The sequence below is a fragment of the Loxodonta africana genome, chromosome 2 (genome assembly GCF_030014295.1).
Source record: "Loxodonta africana isolate mLoxAfr1 chromosome 2, mLoxAfr1.hap2, whole genome shotgun sequence".
Taxonomy (NCBI): domain Eukaryota; kingdom Metazoa; phylum Chordata; class Mammalia; order Proboscidea; family Elephantidae; genus Loxodonta; species Loxodonta africana.
The window spans coordinates 178605788-178629394 of record NC_087343.1 but is presented as its reverse complement, the minus strand read 5'-3'; the positions used below and the strand labels follow the sequence as shown (position 1 = coordinate 178629394).

Sequence of the window (23607 nt, the reverse complement as noted above, 5' to 3'; positions counted from 1 at the left end):
CTTGAAAATTAAAACACTCCGTTTAATCTTATGAATATGATTTGCAGACAGGTATTGAGAAGTCTTTCCAATTACATATACCAGAATTTTAACTCTGGAAAGGTCACTTGAAATTATTTTCAAGCATATCTTACCAGAAGTCGTCTTCACTACCTCAGTGGTATTTCTCAGTCCAACAAATGAAAACTGATAAAGCCTCCAAGATCTTGTGTCGCCCACTTCAACAGAGCTGCGCTTCCATTGATAGACAATTTCTTCACGAGGATAGCCATCTGCCATGAGATGGGAAATATGCTATTAACATTATTACCATTGATTATATGTAGCAACCACCTTCCATGAAAAAGACACTGAGGGAGGTACTGAGAGCTATAAAGTTATGACTTAGATGAGGATACTGGACTAAAGAACATCACAATCGAGAATAAATGGTATCACATCTCAATGGGAAGTTAAAGTTTAAAGTCTGAAGGTCAAAATCACTCTTAAGAAACCCTGAAATTACATAGGAGGTCTGCTATACATGGTTTTTCAAGTACTATATGCATATTTTACATTGTCTGGGGTGATGTATAAAATGCTAACTGTATACAATAAATAGTAGATCTGCATGATACAGTTTCATTGTAAAAGAAGTCAGTATGGCAAGATTTTGAGAGTCGTGAAGAAACAGAAAACACTGGGAAAACAGCAGACTCGAATCCCTCTCCAGGGCATGCTCCTGGAGCAGAAGATGGCTGGGAAGAATACCCTCAACTATTTACATTATTTAATCTCTCTGTCTGTCTCTCAATTTGTTGGGACTCCGTTTTAATGTGTACAGAAATTTATAATTGCATGCAGCGAGTGGAAATGCTTGGTATGCTACCTGACACACTGTAAGACTCAATAATGGTTCTTATTATCTGAAAATAGACTATAGCAACATCATTGGTGAATTCCATTGAGCCCTTTGGAGACTGAGAGTGGGTGAATATGTCCAGCCAGGAGACCAGAAAATCTTCATGGGAGGGATACTAAGTACATTGAGAGGTGGCATGCTGTAGTGGTTACTAGTTCCATTTACTAGCCATAATACCCTGGACAAGTTTCTTAATTTTTGTGTTTTCTTTAATAATTCCTTTCCTTATGAGAATGATAATCATGTAACTGAGGTTCAATGTACATTTGTAGAATGGATACACATTATTATTTAATTTATTATTAAATAAACTATTCAATGAACCCTTACAAGTAAAAAAAAAAAAAAAAAGAACAAAAAACTCTAGTTAAAAAATTAGAAATCATCTCAGCTATGTGTCTGCTAAGAATACTATGTAGAGGAATAAGTGATAATGAAGGCTGATTGGCTGCTTGAGGTAAGATACCTTAAGTTTCCGCCTTTTCTTTCCTTTTGGTTCAATTCTGTGGCTATTTCATGTTTATTAGTTAAGAAGGGAGAAAAAAGGAAGGTGGGTCTCCAGAGAACTATGGGAGGCAGTAAAAACTGATGAAAAGAACGACGAAATTAAGAGTTTTTTTTTAATGGAGAATATATTGGTGGCTGAATTGTTTTGATAGCAATGGTAATGTTAAATTGTGTTTGGATTTAGAGAACTTCATTGAATAGTGACATATGCCACAGAAATCACAAGATTTTTAGTTTTAGCTGAGTCAAAGGAAGACTAGACCCATTTGGGATATTAAAAGAAAAGAATCCTAATCTCATAAAGCTCTGGGGGCCTAAAATTTATAATTAAATATATTTCATCCTTGGATGAGATAAAACATATGAAATGAGAATTATAATGAGAATTTTTCTAAATATACATGGTATAAAACCAAACCCAGTGCCGTCAAGTCAATTCCGACTCATAGCGACCCTATAAGACAGAGTAGAACTGCCCCATAGAGTTTCCAAGAAGCACCTCGTGGATTTGAACTGCCAACCCTTTGGTTAGCAGCCGCAGCACTTAACCACTACGCCATCAGGGTTTCTATGGTATAGAGTGATATTTTTCCTCTGGTTCCCTCTGGAATTCATAAAATAATTAACAGGAGGTTATTTTTGTGGTCATTGATTTAAGAATAATATGGTTATTACGATTTAGTTGGTTATTATGATTCTCCCTGGTGTTCTGGGAAATTATATTTATAAAAATAAAAAAAAATACATACTTAAAATTCATCATCAGTTTTTAATTCACAATTGGCAGGCCAAAGATAAAGAGGAGGTGAGCTACCTAACATGGACGCTGAACAAATAGTAAGGCAAACATTTTAGGAAAACTGAGGTTTGTTTTTGGTTCAGGCAGGGAGCACCTCTGAAAGTTACTAAAGCTCAGCCTACGTAACAACATCATTGATCCTCTTTCTGTAAAGTCTGTTACCTGATAATAAAAGTTAACTAAAATAGTAGTGAGTTTTAACTGAGTCTATTGTGTGTTGGGAACACTGGTGGTGTAGTGGTTAAGTGCTATGGCTGCTAACCAAGAGGTTGGCGGTTCGAATCCACCAGGTGCTCCTTGGAAACTCTATCAGGCAGTTGTATTCTGTCCTGTAGGGTTGCTATGAGTCAGAATCGACTCGACGGCAGTGGTTTGGTTTATTGTGTGTTAGAGGAGCCCTAGTGGTACATTAGTAAAGCTTTGGCTGCTAACTGAAAGGTTGGCAGTGTGAACCCACCAGTCTTCCCATGGGAGAAAGATGGGGCAGTCTGCTTCTGTAAAGATTATAGCCTTGGATATTCTGTGGGGCAGTTCTGCTTTGTTCTATAGGCTTGCTGAGTCAGAATCCACATGATGGCAAAGGATTTAATGTGTGTTAAATAGCCTACCAAGCATTTTACATAAATAATATGAATCAGACAATACCTCTGTGGAGTTGGGATTTGAACTAGACCCATCTGAAACCAGAGCCCAGGCTTTTATTCATTGGTGGATAACTAATTCTAGACACAACTAGAACTCCAAGTTAAGGAGATATTTTTAATTTTACTACCTTTAACAGACATATCAAAAATGAAATCAGTAAATGACACTGTTGGATCTCTGTGCTCCCTGATGTGTAAAGGAAGTAAATAAATAATCAGCAAATGTTTTACCACATTCTTCTTCTGGGTCAATGGGAAAGATGTATAATCAACGACTGCACCCTATTTTTTCAGTCCAGGCCTGGTCTTACAACTCTTCTCAAGAAAACAGTCCAGACAACCACTACCAACTTATAAAACTTATTTGCAATCCCTGATTAAAAACAAACCAAAAAAATTCTTACTTTTGCAGGAATCTCCCTAATATAGACAAGCAGGGGTTATGATGAAAGGATTGTCAAAATCTTCTAAGACAACAACATCAATTGATGCAATTCTGCAAGTTGCTGTGACCCTCCCAGTTAACTGACGCTACAATCACACAGACTACTGGTGAGAGGGGCTGCCGACTACAGAAGGAGGTATTACTTACAACTAGAGAACTCCAGGGGGCAAGAGTGTTCATCCATTGGGAAGTTGTGCAACTGTAGTTGGCACTCAGCATCAATTGTCAACCTAAATAGAAAGATATTATATTCTCAATCTAATATTAAAAATGTACATTAGCACAATTTCTAATGATCATTAGCCTTCATTCCTGGAGAATATATCTTACATTCTTATTGATAACACAAGGTGATCTCTCCTAAAGAAATCCACCATGTTCAATATTATTTAAGACTTAATGCAGTCTATTTATTTTCAAACACCAAGTAATAACATCTCATTCATGCAAACTTCATTATTCAGAATTTATAATGACTTGTGCTTTTTTTTTTTTTGGACAAATTAATTGCACACATGAGATTGCTCAGTGAATACATTTAACTTAACAGAACAAACCAAGCTTATTTACTGTTTATGTGCAAATTAATGCTGATAATGCTCAGATCTTATATAATAATTGAAGCAAGACATTCTGTTTGTAAGTGCTCCTTAGCTGTAAATTTAAATTATTATATGTGAGTTTAAACAAACCTACATCACACAACAAAGTATGCGTTCTTACAATGGGACATTATAAAGCCATTAAACAGGATTTATAGAGTAGAAGATATCTAATGGCCTACAAGAAATGTTAAATACACAGTTACACACCTATTAGAAGATGTTTCTCAGTGATTCTCAATTAGTGTCTGTCAGGTGTGTTTATTAAAAATATTTTCTGGGTTTCAATATGCGCTGGACCCGAGGGGGCAGAAGATGAAAGGAGTTCCAGATGTTTGGACCATCTTTGGAGAAATATGACTATATTCTGAACTGTCATTGCAATAAACTAATGATGTTTTTTAAATCCCACATTTGTTAGCAATATTTTTTAGAATGTACGGACATTAATGTTGAAGTAATAAAAATGTGATTTTACAAAAATATATTCACTTTAAAAGGTTATCAAGTTCAGAGTAATTTTTAATTGGGACGGTTTTCTTATTCTAGGATGTATAACTACTACTTAGTGAGACCTTAATTGTCTGAAAGACATTGTTTAAAGTGAGTTGTTTTCTCACTTAGTGTTATTATGCCTCTCTTGTAGTTGAACTTGTCCAAAGTTACGTAATTAGTGGCACAGTTGGAATTTGAATGTTTCCACACCTGAAGGCTTTAATCACTGTTAAGCAAAAATTATATGCTCTTCTAAAGAAAAGATTAATTTTATTCATAAATAAGATCACAATTTCTTTTATATTTTATTATTTCTAACAAATTAAAATTAAATTATTATACTCTAAAACAAACATGATAGACCATAGATAGGAAAGTAAACACACACATATATAGCTGTACACACAAATGCTCATATAGATAAGAATCGAGAATAAAGCTACCTCTGTATATTGTTAACACATTGAAACCTTGACTGAATAGCATGAGTGACATCTTCGAGATGGTTTCATAATAATTCCATAAATATCAGTGATTTCACAAATTAATGCAGTCAAAAACTACTATAATGTTATGAAAATAAGAAAGGGACTTAAGGTAGAATAATTGGCTTAATATTTCAATAACTAGACTAAGGTCTGATGCATCAAGCACATTTGGGTTTCCACTGAATTCTAATTTCAGCCATTGCCTTATCTCCAGTTTAATGAATACATGATGAATACATACAATGAATTTCTTTCCTAAATGCAGTCATTTAGCCTACTATCTACAATACCTCTGATAAAGATTTTGGAGCTATTTTAAGATATTTATTTTGTATGTAAGATATTGTATAAGACATAAAATATATGTCACAGTGCACTTAACATTAATCATTTTAAAGCTAGCAATTCCAGGATACTAATATCCAGAATAGTATCATATTTAAGGTGACACTAAAAAAAGAAAAATTATTCATGTTTGTTTCTGAAAATGTATACAAATACTTTTAATATCTGGTTTGTTTATAGTATATCAGCCCTTAAGTTAAGGACTTTATATATCAATCCATTTAGCCTTTACACCAACTCTAAGATAAGAACTATTATCTCTATTTTATAGAAAGCTGAGGAAATTAAAGCTTTAAAAAAAAGCCTGTGCAGTTTCGGTGCTAGAGAGTGTCTAATAAGTGTGTGTGTGTGTGTGTGTGCGCACGCGCGCGTGCATGTGGCTTCTTTCCCAATAATCTCCATGAATTTCTATCTAGTCCCTCTAAATAAAAATATAACAAGTGCAAATCAAGCTTACTACATAAACACAGCCTTATAAGCCTGCTAGAACCAAGACTTCTTCTTCCACTAATTTCCTGCTATATGGAAATTCTGGAGAGTTGCCCATATTCAGACACAGAGTATTATACAGACCTAAGAGCTAAAACCAGATCTGTCTGCTTCCTAAATCTATGTGTTTATCTATTATACAGTTTGATAATGTAATCTCACCAAGGAGAAATGTCAAAGTAAAAATGTTTTAATGAATATAAGTATGATGAGCCACAGTGAATGGCATAAAATCTTTTAAATTAAAAAAAAAAAAAAACCTTCCAAATGTTGTCTAATATTTAGATCAGAAGATAAAAGACAGTTTCTTCAATTTATTTTTCAAAAGGTGTGTATTCCTAAAATAGCCAGCAAGTTAATTCAAACAGCCTGTCGATGTAATGAGGGGTGAGGTGCCGGGGCTTGGAAGACAATTCAGTCTAGTTACTTGCTATTGTGCAGCTAAAAAGAGAAGAAAGTATGGAGACATCTACATCAAAATTCCTTAGTGATGATTTTCTTGGAAAAGGAGATATTTCCAAGCGTAGCAAAAGGTGGTTCCAAGGATGACCGACTGTGTCTTAGTTTCCACATTTTAAAGAACCAGGACACACACACACAAGCCAAAACTGATGGAAAGGTCAGATCATCTTGCAAACATAGGCGAAATTTCATGCCACTTGTGAGAAAACAGAGTTCCCACATGAGTCACATAAAATAACAAGTGGTGAGTGCTTTGAAAAAACTCATAGAAATGAGAAAGAAAAACTAATTTTGTTGTGTCACTTGCTATTTTGATCAAACATGCCAGCTCTGAAGAAGGCTTGAAGTTTCTTTATTTGAAGCAGGGGAGGTTGATTCCTGTTTTATTCCCAGCTGTTACCCCTTTCTTTTTTCAAAAGAATACCTTAGAGTGTAGAGGACTCGGCCGTCATTCCAAATTCTCAACATCCTATTGGGGGTGGTTATCCAGTGTGCATCAGCCTTTTTTGAATTTCTGAAGAAAGTGTCTGGAATCCAGATTTTCCCCACCATGTTGCTGTTTAATCGGAGGACTTTAATGGTGCTGTTAAATTTCAGACGTCTGTCATACCATGTTTGGGCAAAAAATATATCAATTGTGTACTCCTGTTTTCAAGAAAATGACAAAACAGAACATTGTTAACAGTAGGATTGAATTCCAGAAAATTCATTTGTATTTTTCTCTTTTCTCATTGCCAATATGAGCCAAAGCTACATTTGGCTTTAAATAGTTCAAAACAGAGTGAAAGCTTTGCTGGGGAGACTACTGACTCATCCATCTTTTGTAGAGCAGCTTAAGAGAAATGGACCTGTCTCCATGAGCTCTGGGAGAAGATCATAGCCCCGATACAATCACCTCCTTTCTGTGTCTATAGAGCAGAATTTCTCCACCTTGGCACTCTTTTTAAAAAAAAAAAAAAAAAAATGTACTTTAGATGAAGGTTTATAGAAGAAACTAGCTCCTCATTAGTACACATATTGTTTTGAGACACCAGTTACCAATTCCATGACATGTCAACACTCTCCCTTTCTAGACCTTGGGTTCCCTATTAACACCTTTCCCATCCCCTCTTGCCTTCTAGTCCTTGACCCTGAACTGGTGTGCCCCTTTAGTCTCGTTTTTTAACCTTGGCACTCTTGATATTTTGTTCTTTATGAATTTTTTATTTTGGACCCTAGTGGTACAGTGGTTAAGAGCAATGGGTTTGGAATCCTTTTTTGTGGAGGGTGTGTCCTGTGCCTTGAGGAATGGTTAGTAACATCCTTGGTCCCTAACCACTAAATGCCAGCAGCACCCCTCACCTTGAGTTATGACAACTAAAAATAGATGGACACATTTCCATATGTTCCCTAGGAAGTAAAATCTCCTAGGTTCTGAACCAATGCTGTAGAGTGAAATAAAGTCCAGAATGCTCAAAAAAGCCCTAAACTAGAGCTCTGGAGACTCAGTCGCCTTATCATAAAATGGAGAGTCTAGTAAGGTCATTAGAATATAGAAAAGGAGAATACACATAAAGCACTTTGCTTCATGCCTGGCCGATGGTAAACACCCAAGGAAAGGTGACTATGTTTTCTTTTTTTTTTTTACTATTATTGTTCTTTTTGCTAAATGATATTAATCAGTTAAAATAATCTCTAATATTGCATTAGTCTCTGTCACAGATTATGTTCTTAAAATACTATGATATCAAATGACTGTGCAATAATTCCCCTCATGTACATATAACTAAAGTAGAACATGGATGATCTAATCAAAGAGAAATAGGTAGAGTGTGAAAGACAGCCCTTTATTTGGAATCAAAACAACTGAGTTCTACTTTGATTATTATTTTGAGAGTTCTGTTTTGGGGAAACCACTTTTAGTCTCTGGGCCTCATTCTTCTCATCTGTAAAAATCACAAATAAACTCAAATGAATTTGCCACCTTTACAATGCTACACTTCTTCGCTTCTCAACTCTATCATCACAGTGATCATCATGTTGTTAATAAAAAAGTTTACTACTGTTTTTATTCTTGTTGATGTTACTATTCATCCAGTATTTGTTTTATGCCAGTCTTCCTGCTAAACACATTTCCCGCATAGCCTCATTTAAATACCACCTTATGTGAATAATAAAAACAAGAAATAAATGATAATTATAATAAACAACAGATTAAATTATTTGGTATTTATAGCATTTCAATTAACTTACCCTAATTATGCATAGTGTTATTTTATTACTTGATTTTAATCATGTCTATAAATGAGAAAATAAAAGGAAACAAAAGCTCTGCTTTCCTAGATTATGAGAGTTGTGGGGAAGATCTTCCACATTTCTTAGTCCAGTTCCCTACACACACCACCATTTTATGGTGAAAACCCTGAAGAAATAGGGAGATTATTATTTATTTGCTCCAAAATACATGACCACTCAGGATCAAACTAGAATCTCCTTTTGCCTCATTCTCATTGTTCTGTGTTCTTTCCCAGCAACACCGGCCATCATGTCTAATTGCGATTCACTACACTTATGTTGCTGTAATGCAGTGGTTAAGAGCTCGCTACTAACCAAAAGGTCAGCAGTTCAAATCAGTGGATCCTTGAAAACCATATGACGCAGTTCTACTCTATCCTATAGGGTCCCAATGAGTCGGAATCGACTCGACAGCAATGGATATAACAGGTATGCTTGCCATAAGCCATCCCACATTTGTTCATAATTTAGATTCATATTTGCAATATATAAATAATAAGATGCAAAGCTATTTTACAAAATCCTTTCTAATTAGCGATGTCCCAGGAGATAGAATACTTATTTTTTAGTTTCTCACATTTTAACACACACACGCAAATGAAAAGCTCTATGATTTTTTTAACCAACACTTTACAAACTGTGGTCCTGGGACAGTAGTTCTGGTGACTAGTATTCCTAAAACAAAGAGTTCTGAGTAATCTACCTATAGTTTCCCCCTCATAGATATTTACAATTCACATCAGAATATTAAAGATTCCGAGAATCCTAGAATAAACATTTTGGAATCTGTTTAATGGTTAAACAAATAGCCTTATTTGTATGGAGTACGAGGTTAGTGATATAGTTCTTATCCTTCCAAATGAGAGCAATTAAAGTCTTTTTCTCTGACTGCATAGAGAGTGTCCTTATTGCTAGCTTGTCAAGCATGGTCTTAAAGTTATAGAATCACTACATTATGGTTTGGTATGCTATGGTATAGGATTGGATAAGATGGGATGGGATGGGATGCTACATTGTCTTGTTTTGTGCTGTGATATTATATTATATTAATCCCAATCTATTTTATTTTTATTTCAGATTTGGGTAGAAAATGTTATTAAAGAACAAAGCACATTTATTATTATATCTTATGTGCTATTTCTTCTATGAAATATTTCTGATTTGAAGCAAATTATATCCTACTGTACTACTAATGTTCTAAAAAGTAGTGGAGCACTATATTTTATTTTGTAACAGGTAGCACTTACCAAGTACATGATGATAGTAGCGTATTTACAAAAATTAATCTTATTTTTGTAACAAATACATATGATCACATTTAATTCTGATAACAAATAGTAAAAAGTAATGACCTTCATATTACAAGAGAGCAAAAAATATATTTGCTTTAATTATCTGACCTTTCCAAAGTCTTGCACCCATTATTTTTTGAGAGGAAGAGGGTTATGTCCTCTGTTATTTCCATTATACCACATTTCCTCTGTAATAGGTTGATAAAATAGACAAACTATTAAAAACTTACCATGTTGATAGCATTCACTGGACCAATGCTATTCACATACATGTCTGTGTGAATTAATGTTGGTTTCACTGCAAAAAGAACCATAGAAATACGTGTAGACAGAGAAATACAATATTTTAATATTTCAGCCTTTGTTGCTCTAGAAATAGACACATTTAGATATATTAGAAGTGATTTACTCACACCTAATTTGGTGCCAGTGACTAATTCACTATCTAGTGATTTGCAGGATCATCTTGTTTTCAAAGAAACACCTCCTTTTAAGATGTAAATGCAATAAACAAGCATAGTAGAGTTTTGAAATGAATTATTCTTTTAAAACTGTATATAAATGAATAAATCAGAATTCTGTTCTCAGCTTTCTTCATCCTTCTTTCAAGTGTCTTAAATTTTAACATTTTTCATTCAAGCTCCAAAATCTATTTGGACATTGTCACTTGACATGACTAAGACAGAAAAATAACTACTTAGTGATCCAGATAAAAATATGCATTAGAAACTTGAAGGAGATATAAAAAGCAACAGCTAAATATGAATAGCTTTTGAAATATTACTCCCTCTTGATTCCCTTTATGACCACTTTATCTTTATCTAGCCAACACAAAATCAATCTTCCTCAATGACTTATTGGATGCTGTGACTCGACAAATAATATGAGGAAACCATATGGAAACCCATTACATACCTATTTGTCAGAAAGGATGGATATTAACAATCTGTGGTACAACATCCATGACCAAATGCAGGTGCTCCATTTTTATTAAACATTTACTGAACAGGAATTCATAATATCATTCTGGGCTTCCATTCAACAAGCACATTTGTCTCATTTTTATTTTCTTTGAAAGTGCTCTGCCCTCTCTCTCTGTGGTAGATTGGATTCTTCACTGTCCCCCACCTGCACATCCTTGCCTTGGCCTCATTCAGGGCACTTCCTGGCCTTTTGTCTTTGGGCTTGCCCACTGACCTACTTTGGCCAACAAATATGGGCAGAAATGACAGTGTGCCAGTTTTAAGCCCAGGCACTAAGAAGTTTTATGAGTTTCTACTTTCTCTCTTGCTCTTTGCTGTCATTGTGAGGAGGCTCACAGCTAGTCTGCTAGTCCCAGGAGTAGTATGAGAGATACTTAGAGGGAACCTACCCCAGATGAATAGCCTGGCCCAGGCTAGATTACAATACTCCCAAAAGAGTGCTAAAAGTATGCTTAACATTTTATGCTACTTGGATTTTGTGGTTGTTTGTTACACAGAAACAGGTAATTAATTTACCCTTTTTTTTTTTTTTAATCTTTTTTTGCTTATCTTTTGATGTTACTTCATAAACACTTTGCCACCATTCTTCTACAGCCTCTGTATGGGGTGGTTAGGGAAATTTGAATTTTTAACTCTCAAATCTCACTTGAAAAATCACATTTCTTCATTTTGAGTTTCTCAATACCGGGCCTGAATGCTATTTATACACTTTTTGTTAATTTGTTTTCATAAACTATAAGGAAAGTTTCATTTAAATTTTTATGACTCTGGAAATATGCTTCTGTTTGCCTTCGGCATGGTAGGCGTGTGTTCCTGTCTACACTATGCTACAAAAGCTTTTAACATACCTCCTATATCAGGTCGAAGTTTATTGTCATATCCTTCCAGTAGGTTGTTTAAAATGACGGTGACATCACCCTCAGGAACTTTGGGTGTCAAGACCCATGTTTTATTAGAAGCATAATCTTCATAGTCATCATCAGATTTTTGGCTAGTGAGGCTGAGAAAACAAAAACATTGGCCAAGAAACACTTAGGCTACATTCGTTAACTTTCACCCATAGAAGACTGGTGGAAAGTCTTCTCAGGATCATTATACTAACCAAAATGCACAGATAGAGATTAAAACATATTCTCATAAACTCTCCAGTTTTCCAGAAAGCTCTTTGTTCATGTCTATAAATACACCATTTTCTACCAGTTATTTTTGCCTTTCCCATATTTGACTTTCTTCCTGCCTACCTTCCCAGCACCACCAAGGACTTACAAAAATCTAATTTTGTGAACGTGATGCTTAAATCATCAGAACATCTTCTACGAATTCAAGCACAATGTCTACTTCTTTCTTTGAGAAGTTAACTTGTTCCAACCCATTAATGAAAATAAGAGACTGATAATTAGATTCACTCCCACAAACTGAGCGGCTGCCTCTCCCTTCTCAATTGAACTACTAAGGAGAGCTCAGTCTTGCTGCCTTTTCTTCCCCCAGGGTGTGTGTATGTGTATTTTTCCCCCTCATTTGCACTGAAGGCAAGGGTGGTTCATTTATCTTTGGTTCTTAAGAACCTGGTACTATGAAGAAAAATGTAGTTGTAGACTTTAAGCCACCTTTTATTACAGAAAAGTTTTCTAAGCTGGGAAACACATACTAATGGCTAATTTACTGCAATCATAGAAATGTGCTACCTATTTTGCTTGATCATAAAGCCGAATCATATCCTGCGTCTCAATTTTATACCCCCAAACCTGTCAGAAAACTCTGCACAATTGGACTAGAAACTAAGGCTGTTCTTAGAAGGTGATTGGGATTACTAGATACTGCCTCTTTCCCTGCCTTGAGTTCCACCCCACCCTTCACAAGATGTTTATATTTTCCAAATCCAGGGGCCATGCAAACTCTTGGCAATAGCTACCATTTTCATTTTTATCAGCACTCAGTAGTTTATATAGGTTACTTCTGTGGTTTATGGTGAATTGAAAAAATGCAGATTTAAAATGTAAGTTTCCCCACCCCATGTTCAGTTTATCTTCTCAAAATATGTTTTAGACTAGATCTTGTCAGATATCAAATCATTTTTAGTTTCTTTTTCTAAATATAGGGTATAAAATGGATTTTGTCAGATGTCATATCATTGGCACATTATTCTGAATGTGCGTATGTATGTATATCAAACCAGATTCATCACCTTTCTATCATACTCAGTTATCAAGATATAGAAAACATACGCATGTGTGTGTATGAAAATGTCTCTGAAAATGAGAATGGGAGATAATGAAGTTTTAAGAGTAATCACCACTAAAGATCAAATTACTAAGCAAGTAAAGCAACTCCCTCTTTTTCTATTCCTTTAAAGCTTCACAAATAGGAAACACTATAATTAGCTGCACATCTACATAGACCCTAACATAGCTAGGGTTTTACATTTTCCCCTTCAGTTAGCACACAAGCTTTAAACAAGAACTGAATTTTATGGAGTGATTGCAGAAGGTATGATGGGGTGGGCAAAGTTTTGGCCAGCTCTCAAAAAGAAAGTCCTCAGTTCAGTCACAGAAACCAGTTCTCAGCTAGGAAATTCCTTCTTGGGCCTAAATTCATCATTTCTTCAGAGCACTACTGAGCTCTAATAGAATGCTAACCCGATGGCCTAAATCTCAGTTTAAGGGGAAAAAAATCTAAAGAAACAAACAAAAAAAACACAAACTCTCTGATTAAAGAAAAACTTCAAACCCCTCCAATAACTTATTGAGAAAAGAATGTAGTTGATCCTTTGGAAGTCACCATAGTGAAATTTTACCATGGTTTTATTTGTTCACGCAAAAGTGGCTTTTCAAACACTCCCCTCTCTCTGTGTGTGTACATGTGTGTGTGTTTCTCTCTCTCTTTCTCTCAGACACATGCATGCTATTAAAGTTTCTTCCCTGAAGGGGATATGTATTTAATTGTTTGTTTCTGGCGCCTTCTCATACTAATAAATGATCCAAACATCATGTTGTTGTATTACTGGTATTACTGTTATCTAGCAGACCAAATGAAGTTGAATAGCAGGAAAAATACCCTAAGTGAAGAGATAAGGAATGATTGCTTAGAAGGAATACTACTTTTCAGAAGTGCGCCAAAGATTCTATCAGAGTCTACACCTAAAAAAAAAAAAAAATCAAAACAACAACAGAAATGGTCAAACTGATTCTTTCGTATAAAAAGGTCTGTCACAGACTTTTTCACACATCAGCATGTCTACTAGCTAGAGGCAGGTAATATAGAATAGAGGAATTAAGAACATAATTTTGGGAGTTAGAAAGTGCTAGATCTGTTTTCTAAAGTCATGCCCTGCATGGTCACTTACTGTTTTATAAGCAAGTTATTAACCTTGATAGGTTTCAAATCCTCATTTTAAAAATATAGATAATACTATCACCTATGTCATATTTTTGTGAAAGGTTAAGATAATGCTTATCAATTGTTTAGCACAGTGCCTGATGCACCACCCTGAAAATAGGTCCATTATAATTATTGTTAGAAAGTGACCGCTGCTGGATTTGTAATAACAGCCCCAACCATGGAACTAAAACCTGACTCTACTGATGCTGCTTCCAGGCCTGTGTCCAATATGGGCTGAGAAGGACTAAAAACAGATGTTTCCAGGAAGAAAAGTAATGAACCCCTACGTTATAAATAAATGAAGGTTTTCTTTTGTAGGGCCTTCACAGCGGAGATCTAAATTAAAGGGTTGATACCTAACCTGGGAAGGTTTCCAGATTTGTCTAAAAAATAAAAACAAAAAAACAAATTCTCTCAATTCAATGTTGCCTGTTTCTCTGGGCTTCTTCGGAGGCAAGAACCCCGCACATTTAGGGGAGGCGGGTCATCTATGGATGATGAAATCTGCCTGGCAGATGAGGCATTCTGTGGAATCAAGAGCTCCATGAAAATGCTTGGGCAGAAATAGGCTGATAATAGTTCAAGAAAATTGAGTTAACAGTTGAGTGGGCTGAGAACAAACATAAACTTGGAACTTCTGGCTAAAGGCATCTATCTGAATTTATAAGCCTTTGGAAATTATTACTCTGTGTGCCCTTTGATTTTAAAAATAGTAATCATCATCATCTCAAAGAGGGAAAGAATTGAAGTTGGAATTATGTTTAAATTAACTGACAATAATTAAATTTTTGTTGTTGTTGGAGGGTCTCAGGATAATTTATGAGAAACAGTGCAAGAAAAGTTGTGGAGTTTTCATCTCTGAAGCTTTTAAAAATGGTTAGAAAGCAACAGACTGAGAGTTTTGGACCAGCAGCATCAGCATCGCTTGGGAGCCTTTAGAAATGCAAAACCCTGGGACTCACACAGACTCTTGAATCAGAATCTTTATTTTAGCAAGATTTGCATGTGATTAATATGTATACTATAATTTGAGAATCTCAGTCGTAGAGCATTTAGACCAGTCGTGCTTAGTCCTGGCTGCATGTGTGTGTGTGTGGGTGTGTGTGTGTGTTAGGGTGGGCTTTTTAAGAAATATGGATTCCCTGATTTGTCCTAGACCTAAATCTGAATCTCCATGCTGTAACTTGGATTATTCATTTTTATTTGCATCTTCATAGTTTTATGCATGGCTTGAATTTTTGCAATGAAGATATTTCATGTTTGTAATCAGAAACAAAGATGATTATACTTAGGAAAAAAGTGGCTTTCGAAAAGAAGACAAATACTGAATAAACCTTGTTTAATGGAAGGTTGCTCACAGTTGATACGGAAGATTCCAAATATTTGAATTTTAGCACATACTCTAGGCGCTTGCTACTGTGAAGATTAATCATACAGTGTACAGAATTTTAATTTTTAATTCATATGTTTTAGATTCCTATAGATTCAATAAAGTTCTAAGTTTATGGGAGTGGAGTTTCTAGACATTGTAACCTTTCTCAGGTTAGTGCAACAGCAAACAATTGGATAAGAAACAAAAGCATGTGTTTTTTCATTCATTTATCATTTAGTTATTTTCAAATTCATTGGTGTTTGGTATCATAAACACAGAAAGTATATTTTTCTTTCCCAAACATAGGTAGGTGGCTAGTAGAATATGATAATAAAAAATAAAAATAAAACTCATTTAGTTTTATGCTTAATATATTAAAAAATTAAAGTAGTATTTCACTCTAATGGTAGTTTCACAATTATTTTGTTGACCCACACTTTGCCTTATTTTATTTTATTGGTACAATGTAGTTAAATGTAGAGTATTTTATATGTTAAAATAAATCTCTCACCGCATATATGCCAGCAAAATGAAACCTTTGAGTCTTATCTGTTAAAAATCCCCATTCATTAGATTTTCTGCTCTGTTATTGTTACCTCTATTATGAATCTCCACTGTTTATATTTCATAAATCTCTATTCCTTTCTGTTACCACACTCACAGAGATCCCCTGCTACTAAAATTCCAGTCAGACTGTAGAAGCCTGTGGGGATCCCACATGCCAAAATCATCTTTACCACAGCAATCTGCTGTTCCTTACAATATCATGTTACCTGAGAGTTGGTTCAGCTCTGGAAACCAGGCTGAACTACAGTAGATTTGCATGTACTGTCCTTTCTGCCTACAACATTTTCTCTATCCTATCCCCCAAACCAATTCTTGCAATGGATTATTCCTTCTTATCTTTAATTTCCCACAGAAACGTTCTTTCTCATGAAGTCCATCCTTGACTGTCCTATCTACATTTGGCCTACACTTTTCGTGTTCTAGCCAGTCCTTTGATTCCTGAAAAGCATTAGTTACAATGTGTATTTACTGATTTTCTTATTGTATGCCCCCATTACCAAACAATAAACTCTGAAAGGCATGCATAATGAAGATCTGGAGAAAGAATAAATTTTGGCTAAGTTTTTGCAGAGAAATAGCAATACCTACAGTAAATGCTGTCAATTGTGTAGTCACTGTGTTCTAGGAAAAACTCTAAGAATTTCACACACGTTCTCCCACTTAATTCATAAAATATTGATGTTCCTATAATTATTCCCATTTTATAGATAAAGAGACATGGTAATATTTACCGATATTCACTTTGTGTTGCACAAACCAAAACGTTTAACAATTATGCAGCATGGCTTTGTGAAAGGAATTGAGGCCAGAGAATCTGCTACTGTACATTCATCACACAATGAGATGGTCCACAGTAAATGATTGTTCCAGCTCATTTTCCCTTGGGGCAATAAACTGATTTATGCCTGAATCCAATAAAAGATATGGTGCCTTCAGCACAAAGTTAATAACGTTCAGATCTCATAAATCCTCCATTGCAGATACCAATGATTTGATCTCCACACAATGAGAAATAAAAGCAAAGTTTGGAATTTAACTTAATGGATGTGATAAACTGCCTCAACGAAATACTTTCTCAAGTTGGAAAGCAATGTACACTGGAGAGGGAAGGCAAATATACAAACCAGTTTATTTCAGAGTACCCTCCAGCTACCACAAAAGGTAGACTTTGGTTAAAAGTCTAGGAGCAGGTAGGGTAGGTGAGTATTCATCCTTAAAGGGCATAAGAAACTCAGAACATATTCATGGGAGGATAGGGCTCTACTTTTCACTGTCCAGGACTGGGAGTTTTTGAGAGACACCACGTTCTGTAAACAGGAGCTCTGAAGCACCAGTTGTTCCTTTATCTAGGGCCCTTCAATGGCTTGTGGGATTCTGTACCTGCTGATTTGTTATTTGACTGAGTCAATTTTCAGACTATACATTCCAATATGTGAAACGAAAACAGTTTATTTTATTAATGGCCACTAATGACCCACAGAAAACCCTGGTGGCGTAGTGGTTAAGAGCTACAGCTGCTAACCAAAGAGTCGGCAGTTTGAATCCACCAGGTGCTCCTTGGAAACTCTGTGGGGCAGTTCTACTCTGTCCTATAGGGTAGCTATGAGTTGGAATTGACTCAACGGCACTGGGGTTAATGACCCACAGCAGATATATGTCTGTGTGAGGTGTTATTAGCTAAGAGGAATTTGATTTCAAATATCAAAACATTCACACTAAATGTGGATACACTGGCACATATAATTACAAAGTCTGAGGTAGAATGAGCTTCAAAGTTCTTTGGTTCAGTGTGTCAATTATGTATTTAAAAAGTCAGAATCTTGCTGTATCTCTCTTCTGCCTTCTGTAATGCCAGCTTCAACTGAAAGCTGACTGGACTTTGTCCTCACAAGATGCTGGGGAAAATTCTTTACCTCTATGCTTATGGATAACATTGTGAAGAATGGGAATTCCAGAACACTTAATTGTGCTCATGAGGAACCTGTACATACATCAAGAGGCAGTTGTTCGGACAGAGCAAGGTAATACTGAGTGGTTTAAAGTCAGGAAAGGTGTGTGTCAGGGCTGTATCCTTTCACCATATCTATTCAATCCGTATGCTGAGAAAATGATCTGAGAAGCTAGACTATATGAAGAAGAATGGGCCATCAGGGTTGGAGGAAGACTCATTAACAACCTGTGTTTTGCAGATGACACAACCTTGTTTGCTGAAAGTGAAGAGAACTTGAAGCACTTACTAACGAAGATCAAAGACCACAGCCTTCAGTATGGATTACACCTCAACATAAAGAAAACAAGAATCCTCACAACTGGACCAATGAGCAACATCATGATAAATGGAGAAAAGATTGAAGTTGTCAAGAATTTCATTTTACTTGGATCCACAATCAACACCCATGGGAGCTGCAATTAAAAAATCAAAAGATGCATTGTATTGGCTAAATCTGCTGCGAAGGACCTCTTTAAAGGGTTGAAAAGCAAAGATGTCACCTTGAAGACTAAGGTGTGACTGACCGTGATATTTACAATCACATCATATGCATGTGAAAGTTGGACAATGAATAAGGAAGACAGAAGAAGAATTGACATCTATGAATTGTGGCGTTGGTGAAGCATATTGAATGTCCCGTAGACTGCCAAAAGAATGAACAAATCTGTCTCGGGAGATGTACAAGCAGAATGCTCCTTAGAAGCAAGGATGGCGGGACTGTGTCTTACATACTTTGAACATGTTGTCAAGAGGGATCAGTCCCTGGAGAAGGACATCATGCTTGGTAAAGTACAGGGTCAGTGGAAAAGAGGAAGACCCTCAATGAGATGGATTGACACAGTGGCTACAACAATGGGCTCAAGCCTAACAAGATTGTAAGGATGGTGCAGGACTGGGCAGAGTTTCCTTCTGCTGTGCATAGGGCCACTATGTGTCGGAACCTGCATGACAGCACCTAAAAACAGCAACATGCTTCCTTGTGTATACCCATGACCACAGAGGGATAAAATCCTCTACAAACTGTCTCAAATAGAGTAAGAAAAAACTTTCCTAAGAACTCCCAGGAAATCCCATTAGCCCAAATATATGTTTGAAGCCAATGTCTATGACTAGGGGATAGGATTATACTAATTTATTTTAAATACATGTAACATCACTAGGTTCAAAGACGGAATCACCTTTCCTCTCTTCCCCCCCCCCAAAAAAGAGATACAGAATTCAGAGACACCAAAGGAAATTGGGGTATTTTAGAGGGTGAGGAGGGATTGTGCAGACAGCAACCACAGCACTCACAGGGAGGGGAGTAAACAGGAAAAATCATCAGTATCAGGTCATGCCCTAGGTTTATCACTAAAATCCATTTTCTCTGGGTTAGAATCCTCGCCCAAGTTTTTGTTTGTTTCCTTAAACATGGGAGGATATGAAGCAGCTGGGACTCCTCATGCATTCTTGTGTCTCTCATATACTTCTAGAGGGAAAATATGCTGGTGGTATCTACCAATAATGAATACACATCCATGCTATAACCCAGGGATGTCATTCCTAGGTTATGGCATGCATAACTTTGTATGTGTCAACTACAATATATACAAGAATGTGTATAGTTGCATTGCTGGTAATTGTCAGAATTGGATATAATCCAAATGAAGAGTGGCATGGACAAACGAAATATGATACATTCAAATATTGAAATATTATGTAACAATAAAATTAGTGAATTACTGCTATGTGATGCACAAAAATGAATCAGGCAAATATGATTTTGAGAAAAAGATGTCACACGTATACACATAGACACACAAATATTTTATGTCTCTTTTTATATAAAATTTGGCAACAAGCAAATTCATCAATAGTGCTTAAAGTCAGGATAGCAGTTACTTTGAAGGGAGAGAGAAAAGATAGAAAGCAAGAGAAGGATGAGGAGTTTTTCTAGGGGAGTTGGCAATGTTTTATCTCTAGACTTCATTGGTGATTACATGTGTATTCATTTCCATTGGTGATAATTCATTGAACTATACTAGTGTTTTATGCACTTTTTATACTATATATATCATAATTTTAAAAAGTTTAAGAAATTAGATTTAGTCATGAGGACTAGAAGCAAAATATTAGATATTTAAAGGCAAGAATTATTTCTGCCTTCAACAGTGTCATTTTCCAAAACTTTGCATAGTGTCTGGTACTTTACAAGACACTCAGTGAATAATTTTCAAAACATCGAATGAACCAATAAGAGTATGGGTTATTTTTAAAGAACATTTGATGTTTGTGAAAAATAGTAAATTGTCTATGTAGCAAGTATGGCTGATACTAAAATGAGCTGATTATATAATACACTCTCCGATGATCACTACCTCTTATTTAAATGCTACTGATTTTCTACAAAGGAAAACTTAATTGACTTACATTGAATATATATATATTGTTGGGGGGGCGGGAATCAAAATGAAACGAGGCCAAGATTAATACAAGAAAACAATTCTAAAATTACCTTGACTACCTATACCTATTTGGTAGGATATAAATAAATGTATTGATGGTAAATTGTACTAAGGAAATAAGTGCCAATGGATATAAACATTCTTATATTCTAAATCCACTGCCCATCTGTCAGTTTATGGTGCTCTGGTGGCTTGCATGTTGCTGCAATGCTGGAAGCTATACCACAGATATTTCAAATACAAGCCGGGTCACCCATGGTAGACAGGCTTCAGTAGAGCATCCAGACACAGACAGACTAGGAAGAAAGGCTTAATGATCTAATTCTAAAAGTTAGGCAAGGAAAATCTTATGGATTGTGACAGAACATTGTCTGACTTGCTTGTTTTGGACAAATCATCAGGAGTTACCAGTTGCTGGAGGTGAAGATCATACTTAGTGAAGTAAAGGGCCACCAAGGTCAAGGGAAACCCTCCATGACATGGATTGGCACAATAACCCACAAAGATGAACCTGAATGTTCTGGTAATCCTGAGTATGTCACAGGACAAGGCAGGGTTTTGTTCTGTTGTACCTAGGTCACCATGAGTTGGAGTCAACTGGACAGCAGCTATCTATCCATCTGTTTATCATTTATCTATCTACTTACCTATCTATCTATCTACTATCTATCTATCATCTATCTACTATCTATCTATCTATCCATCTAACCATCCATCCATCCATCCATCCATCCATCCATCCATCCATCCACCCATCCATCCATCCATCCATCCATCATCTATCTTCCATCTATCATCTATCTATCATCTATCTAACTATCTATCTATCTATCTATCTATCTATCTATCTATCTATCTATCTATCTATCTATCTATCTATCTATCTGTCATCTATCTGTCATCTATCTATCTATCTGTCATCTATCATCTATCTATCTATCTATCTATCTATCTATCTATCTATCTATCTATCTATCTATCTATCTATGTATCATCTATCAAGTCCTAAGGAACAGTGATTATTAAACTAGCATATTCCCAATTTATCTCTTTATTTGTAAAACACATTAATGTGATTATTTATGAAGTAATAAAAATAATAATTCGGTTTCTTATTTGTGTGGACTTTGCCACAGAATAGAAGCTATTGAAACATTGTTCCACTTAACAGATGGCTTCAAAACCTGAATTATTTTGGGAAAACTGTACACCTTATCTTGAATGCTACACACAAACGTGTGATTTTAAAAAAGTCAATAAATGGAAGCAGGTGCACAAGTATGTCAACTTCAAGCAACAAAATTTTGTAAATGATGGTACAGAACTTAGACACTACAGGTTTTTTTTTTTTTTTTTTGCTATTGGGCTATAATGACAAACTAAACAAATGTAAAGTTTAGCGCCTATCTCCTTCACTCAGAAACACACGCAGGGTCTGTATTTTTTGCTATCATTTAACTATGAAAATCCAAGACCAATTTGAAGCACAGAAGATGTACAAACCATCACAAACTAATGTCAGAGAAAGGCGTAATTATTTATTGTCAGGAAATACACCAAGGAGGAAATACTTAGCATTTGTTTATTTACATGACAATTATCTTGCATTAAGGATGCATGGTGCCCAGCACACACTGAATGTCCAACACAGGGTTTAGACCAGTGGCTTTGAACTCCGGCTTCACGTTAAAATTACCTGAAGTGATTTTAAAATATGGCAGTGCTCAAGGCCTCCCTCTGGAGATACTGATTTAATAGTTACGGGGTAAGACCAAGACAGTGGTATTCAGGGGACTTCAAGGGGCAGTCAGAATTAAAAGCCACTGCCAGAGATTGTGACAGAACCACCTGGACTTTCTTTTCTTAGATTAAATGATCACTTTGGTAACCACCGTCAGGCCATTCAGAAGTTACTTACTATAATACTTCAAGGTATACTGGAATTCAAAATAGCATCATCCGCAGTATTTATGCCCGGTTAAGATTGCCAAATACCAGTGTTTTCCAAAGCTTGGAACACCTGTCTTTGGTGCACATATGCAGTTTTAAGTGATACGTGGGTGGAGCATTAAAAGACATTGAAGCACAAGAATGTTACTATATTTTTTAATTTTCTTTCAGGCCATTTAACTGTATTAAGGACAAAATCTCATTTAGTTTCTAATTTGTCTTCAGCCACTCTCATATTTGCTAACCTGCTTTCTTGTGACAGCAAATTTTCCAGTTTTTTAATGAAATACTTTTATGAAATGAAATGTATTAAATAACTATATTCAAAATATCATGGGTTTTATGGAAAATATCAAAAAATGACCAATGGTCACTAAGATGTGGCGCAAACCATAAAGGTGACTGAATTCAGGAAACCCTGCCATATATATTTAGTTTTTTTTGATCCTTCAGTTAAGCAGCATATACTTTGAGGCTCTATTTTATGCAAGGCAGATTTGCAGATGGAAAAAAGCGCAAAGTACAATGCTGATATCAAAACAGCTTTTATCTATTTGAGGAGAAAAAAAAAATACCTGAAGAGCTAGGAAAATGCAACACTTAAATAACAATGCAAGACAATAATAAAAACATTGTCACATGGCAGACCATGACTAATCTCTGTCTGTCAGCATCTTCAACTTGATGTCAAGGTTATTTATATCTATGTACCACCGTGTTTGTTTCCAAATCTTGATTTCTGTGGGCAAGAAGGACATTTTCCTCCATAACACAAGACATCTTTAGATGTCAATATTCCAATGGAAAAAAAAAAAGGCAGTCATGTATATAAACATGCAAAATGGTTCACATATTTTCAGGGAGGCCACAGGTGAATAGAACTTTCTCATTATCCATGGACCAAAGGTTAAACTGTCCCAGGTTTAGAATAGTTTAAAGGCAACTGAGTGTAATTGTATGAAAATAAAGGCTGGTTCTATTATATGAATTATCTGCACACATTGCAATACATGCAAATGTATTGATTCTAAATGTATTCCAAATATATTGAAAATTCATATCGTTATAGTCTGTTGTACTCTGTGAGAGTAGGGAATAAAATATTCAAGTTTTATTTGAATATTTGGAATCATGGAGCTAGTTCTCATAGGTGGCAGAATAAATTTTCTCTTTCATAGTG

The 23607-nt window shown here is 35.6% G+C and overlaps 1 protein-coding gene across 6 annotated transcripts in view; it reads right to left on the bottom strand.

The window, feature by feature from the left end:
• The window catches only part of GABRG2 (gamma-aminobutyric acid type A receptor subunit gamma2), a 124572-nt gene that overhangs the window by 79583 nt on the left and 21382 nt on the right, over positions 1-23607 (bottom strand). For 5 of the 6 annotated variants that reach the window (XM_064279034.1, XM_003404640.3, XM_003404641.4 and 2 more), the window contains exons 2-6: positions 11575-11726; positions 9974-10041; positions 6602-6822; positions 3444-3526; positions 135-272 (exon numbers count right to left, since the gene is read on the bottom strand). In XM_064279034.1, the coding sequence (XP_064135104.1) occupies positions 135-272; positions 3444-3526; positions 6602-6822; positions 9974-10041; positions 11575-11726 (662 nt within the window). The remainder of the gene's footprint in view (positions 1-134; positions 273-3443; positions 3527-6601; positions 6823-9973; positions 10042-11574; positions 11727-23607) is intronic. The other variant, XM_064279040.1, reaches the window with a different exon arrangement.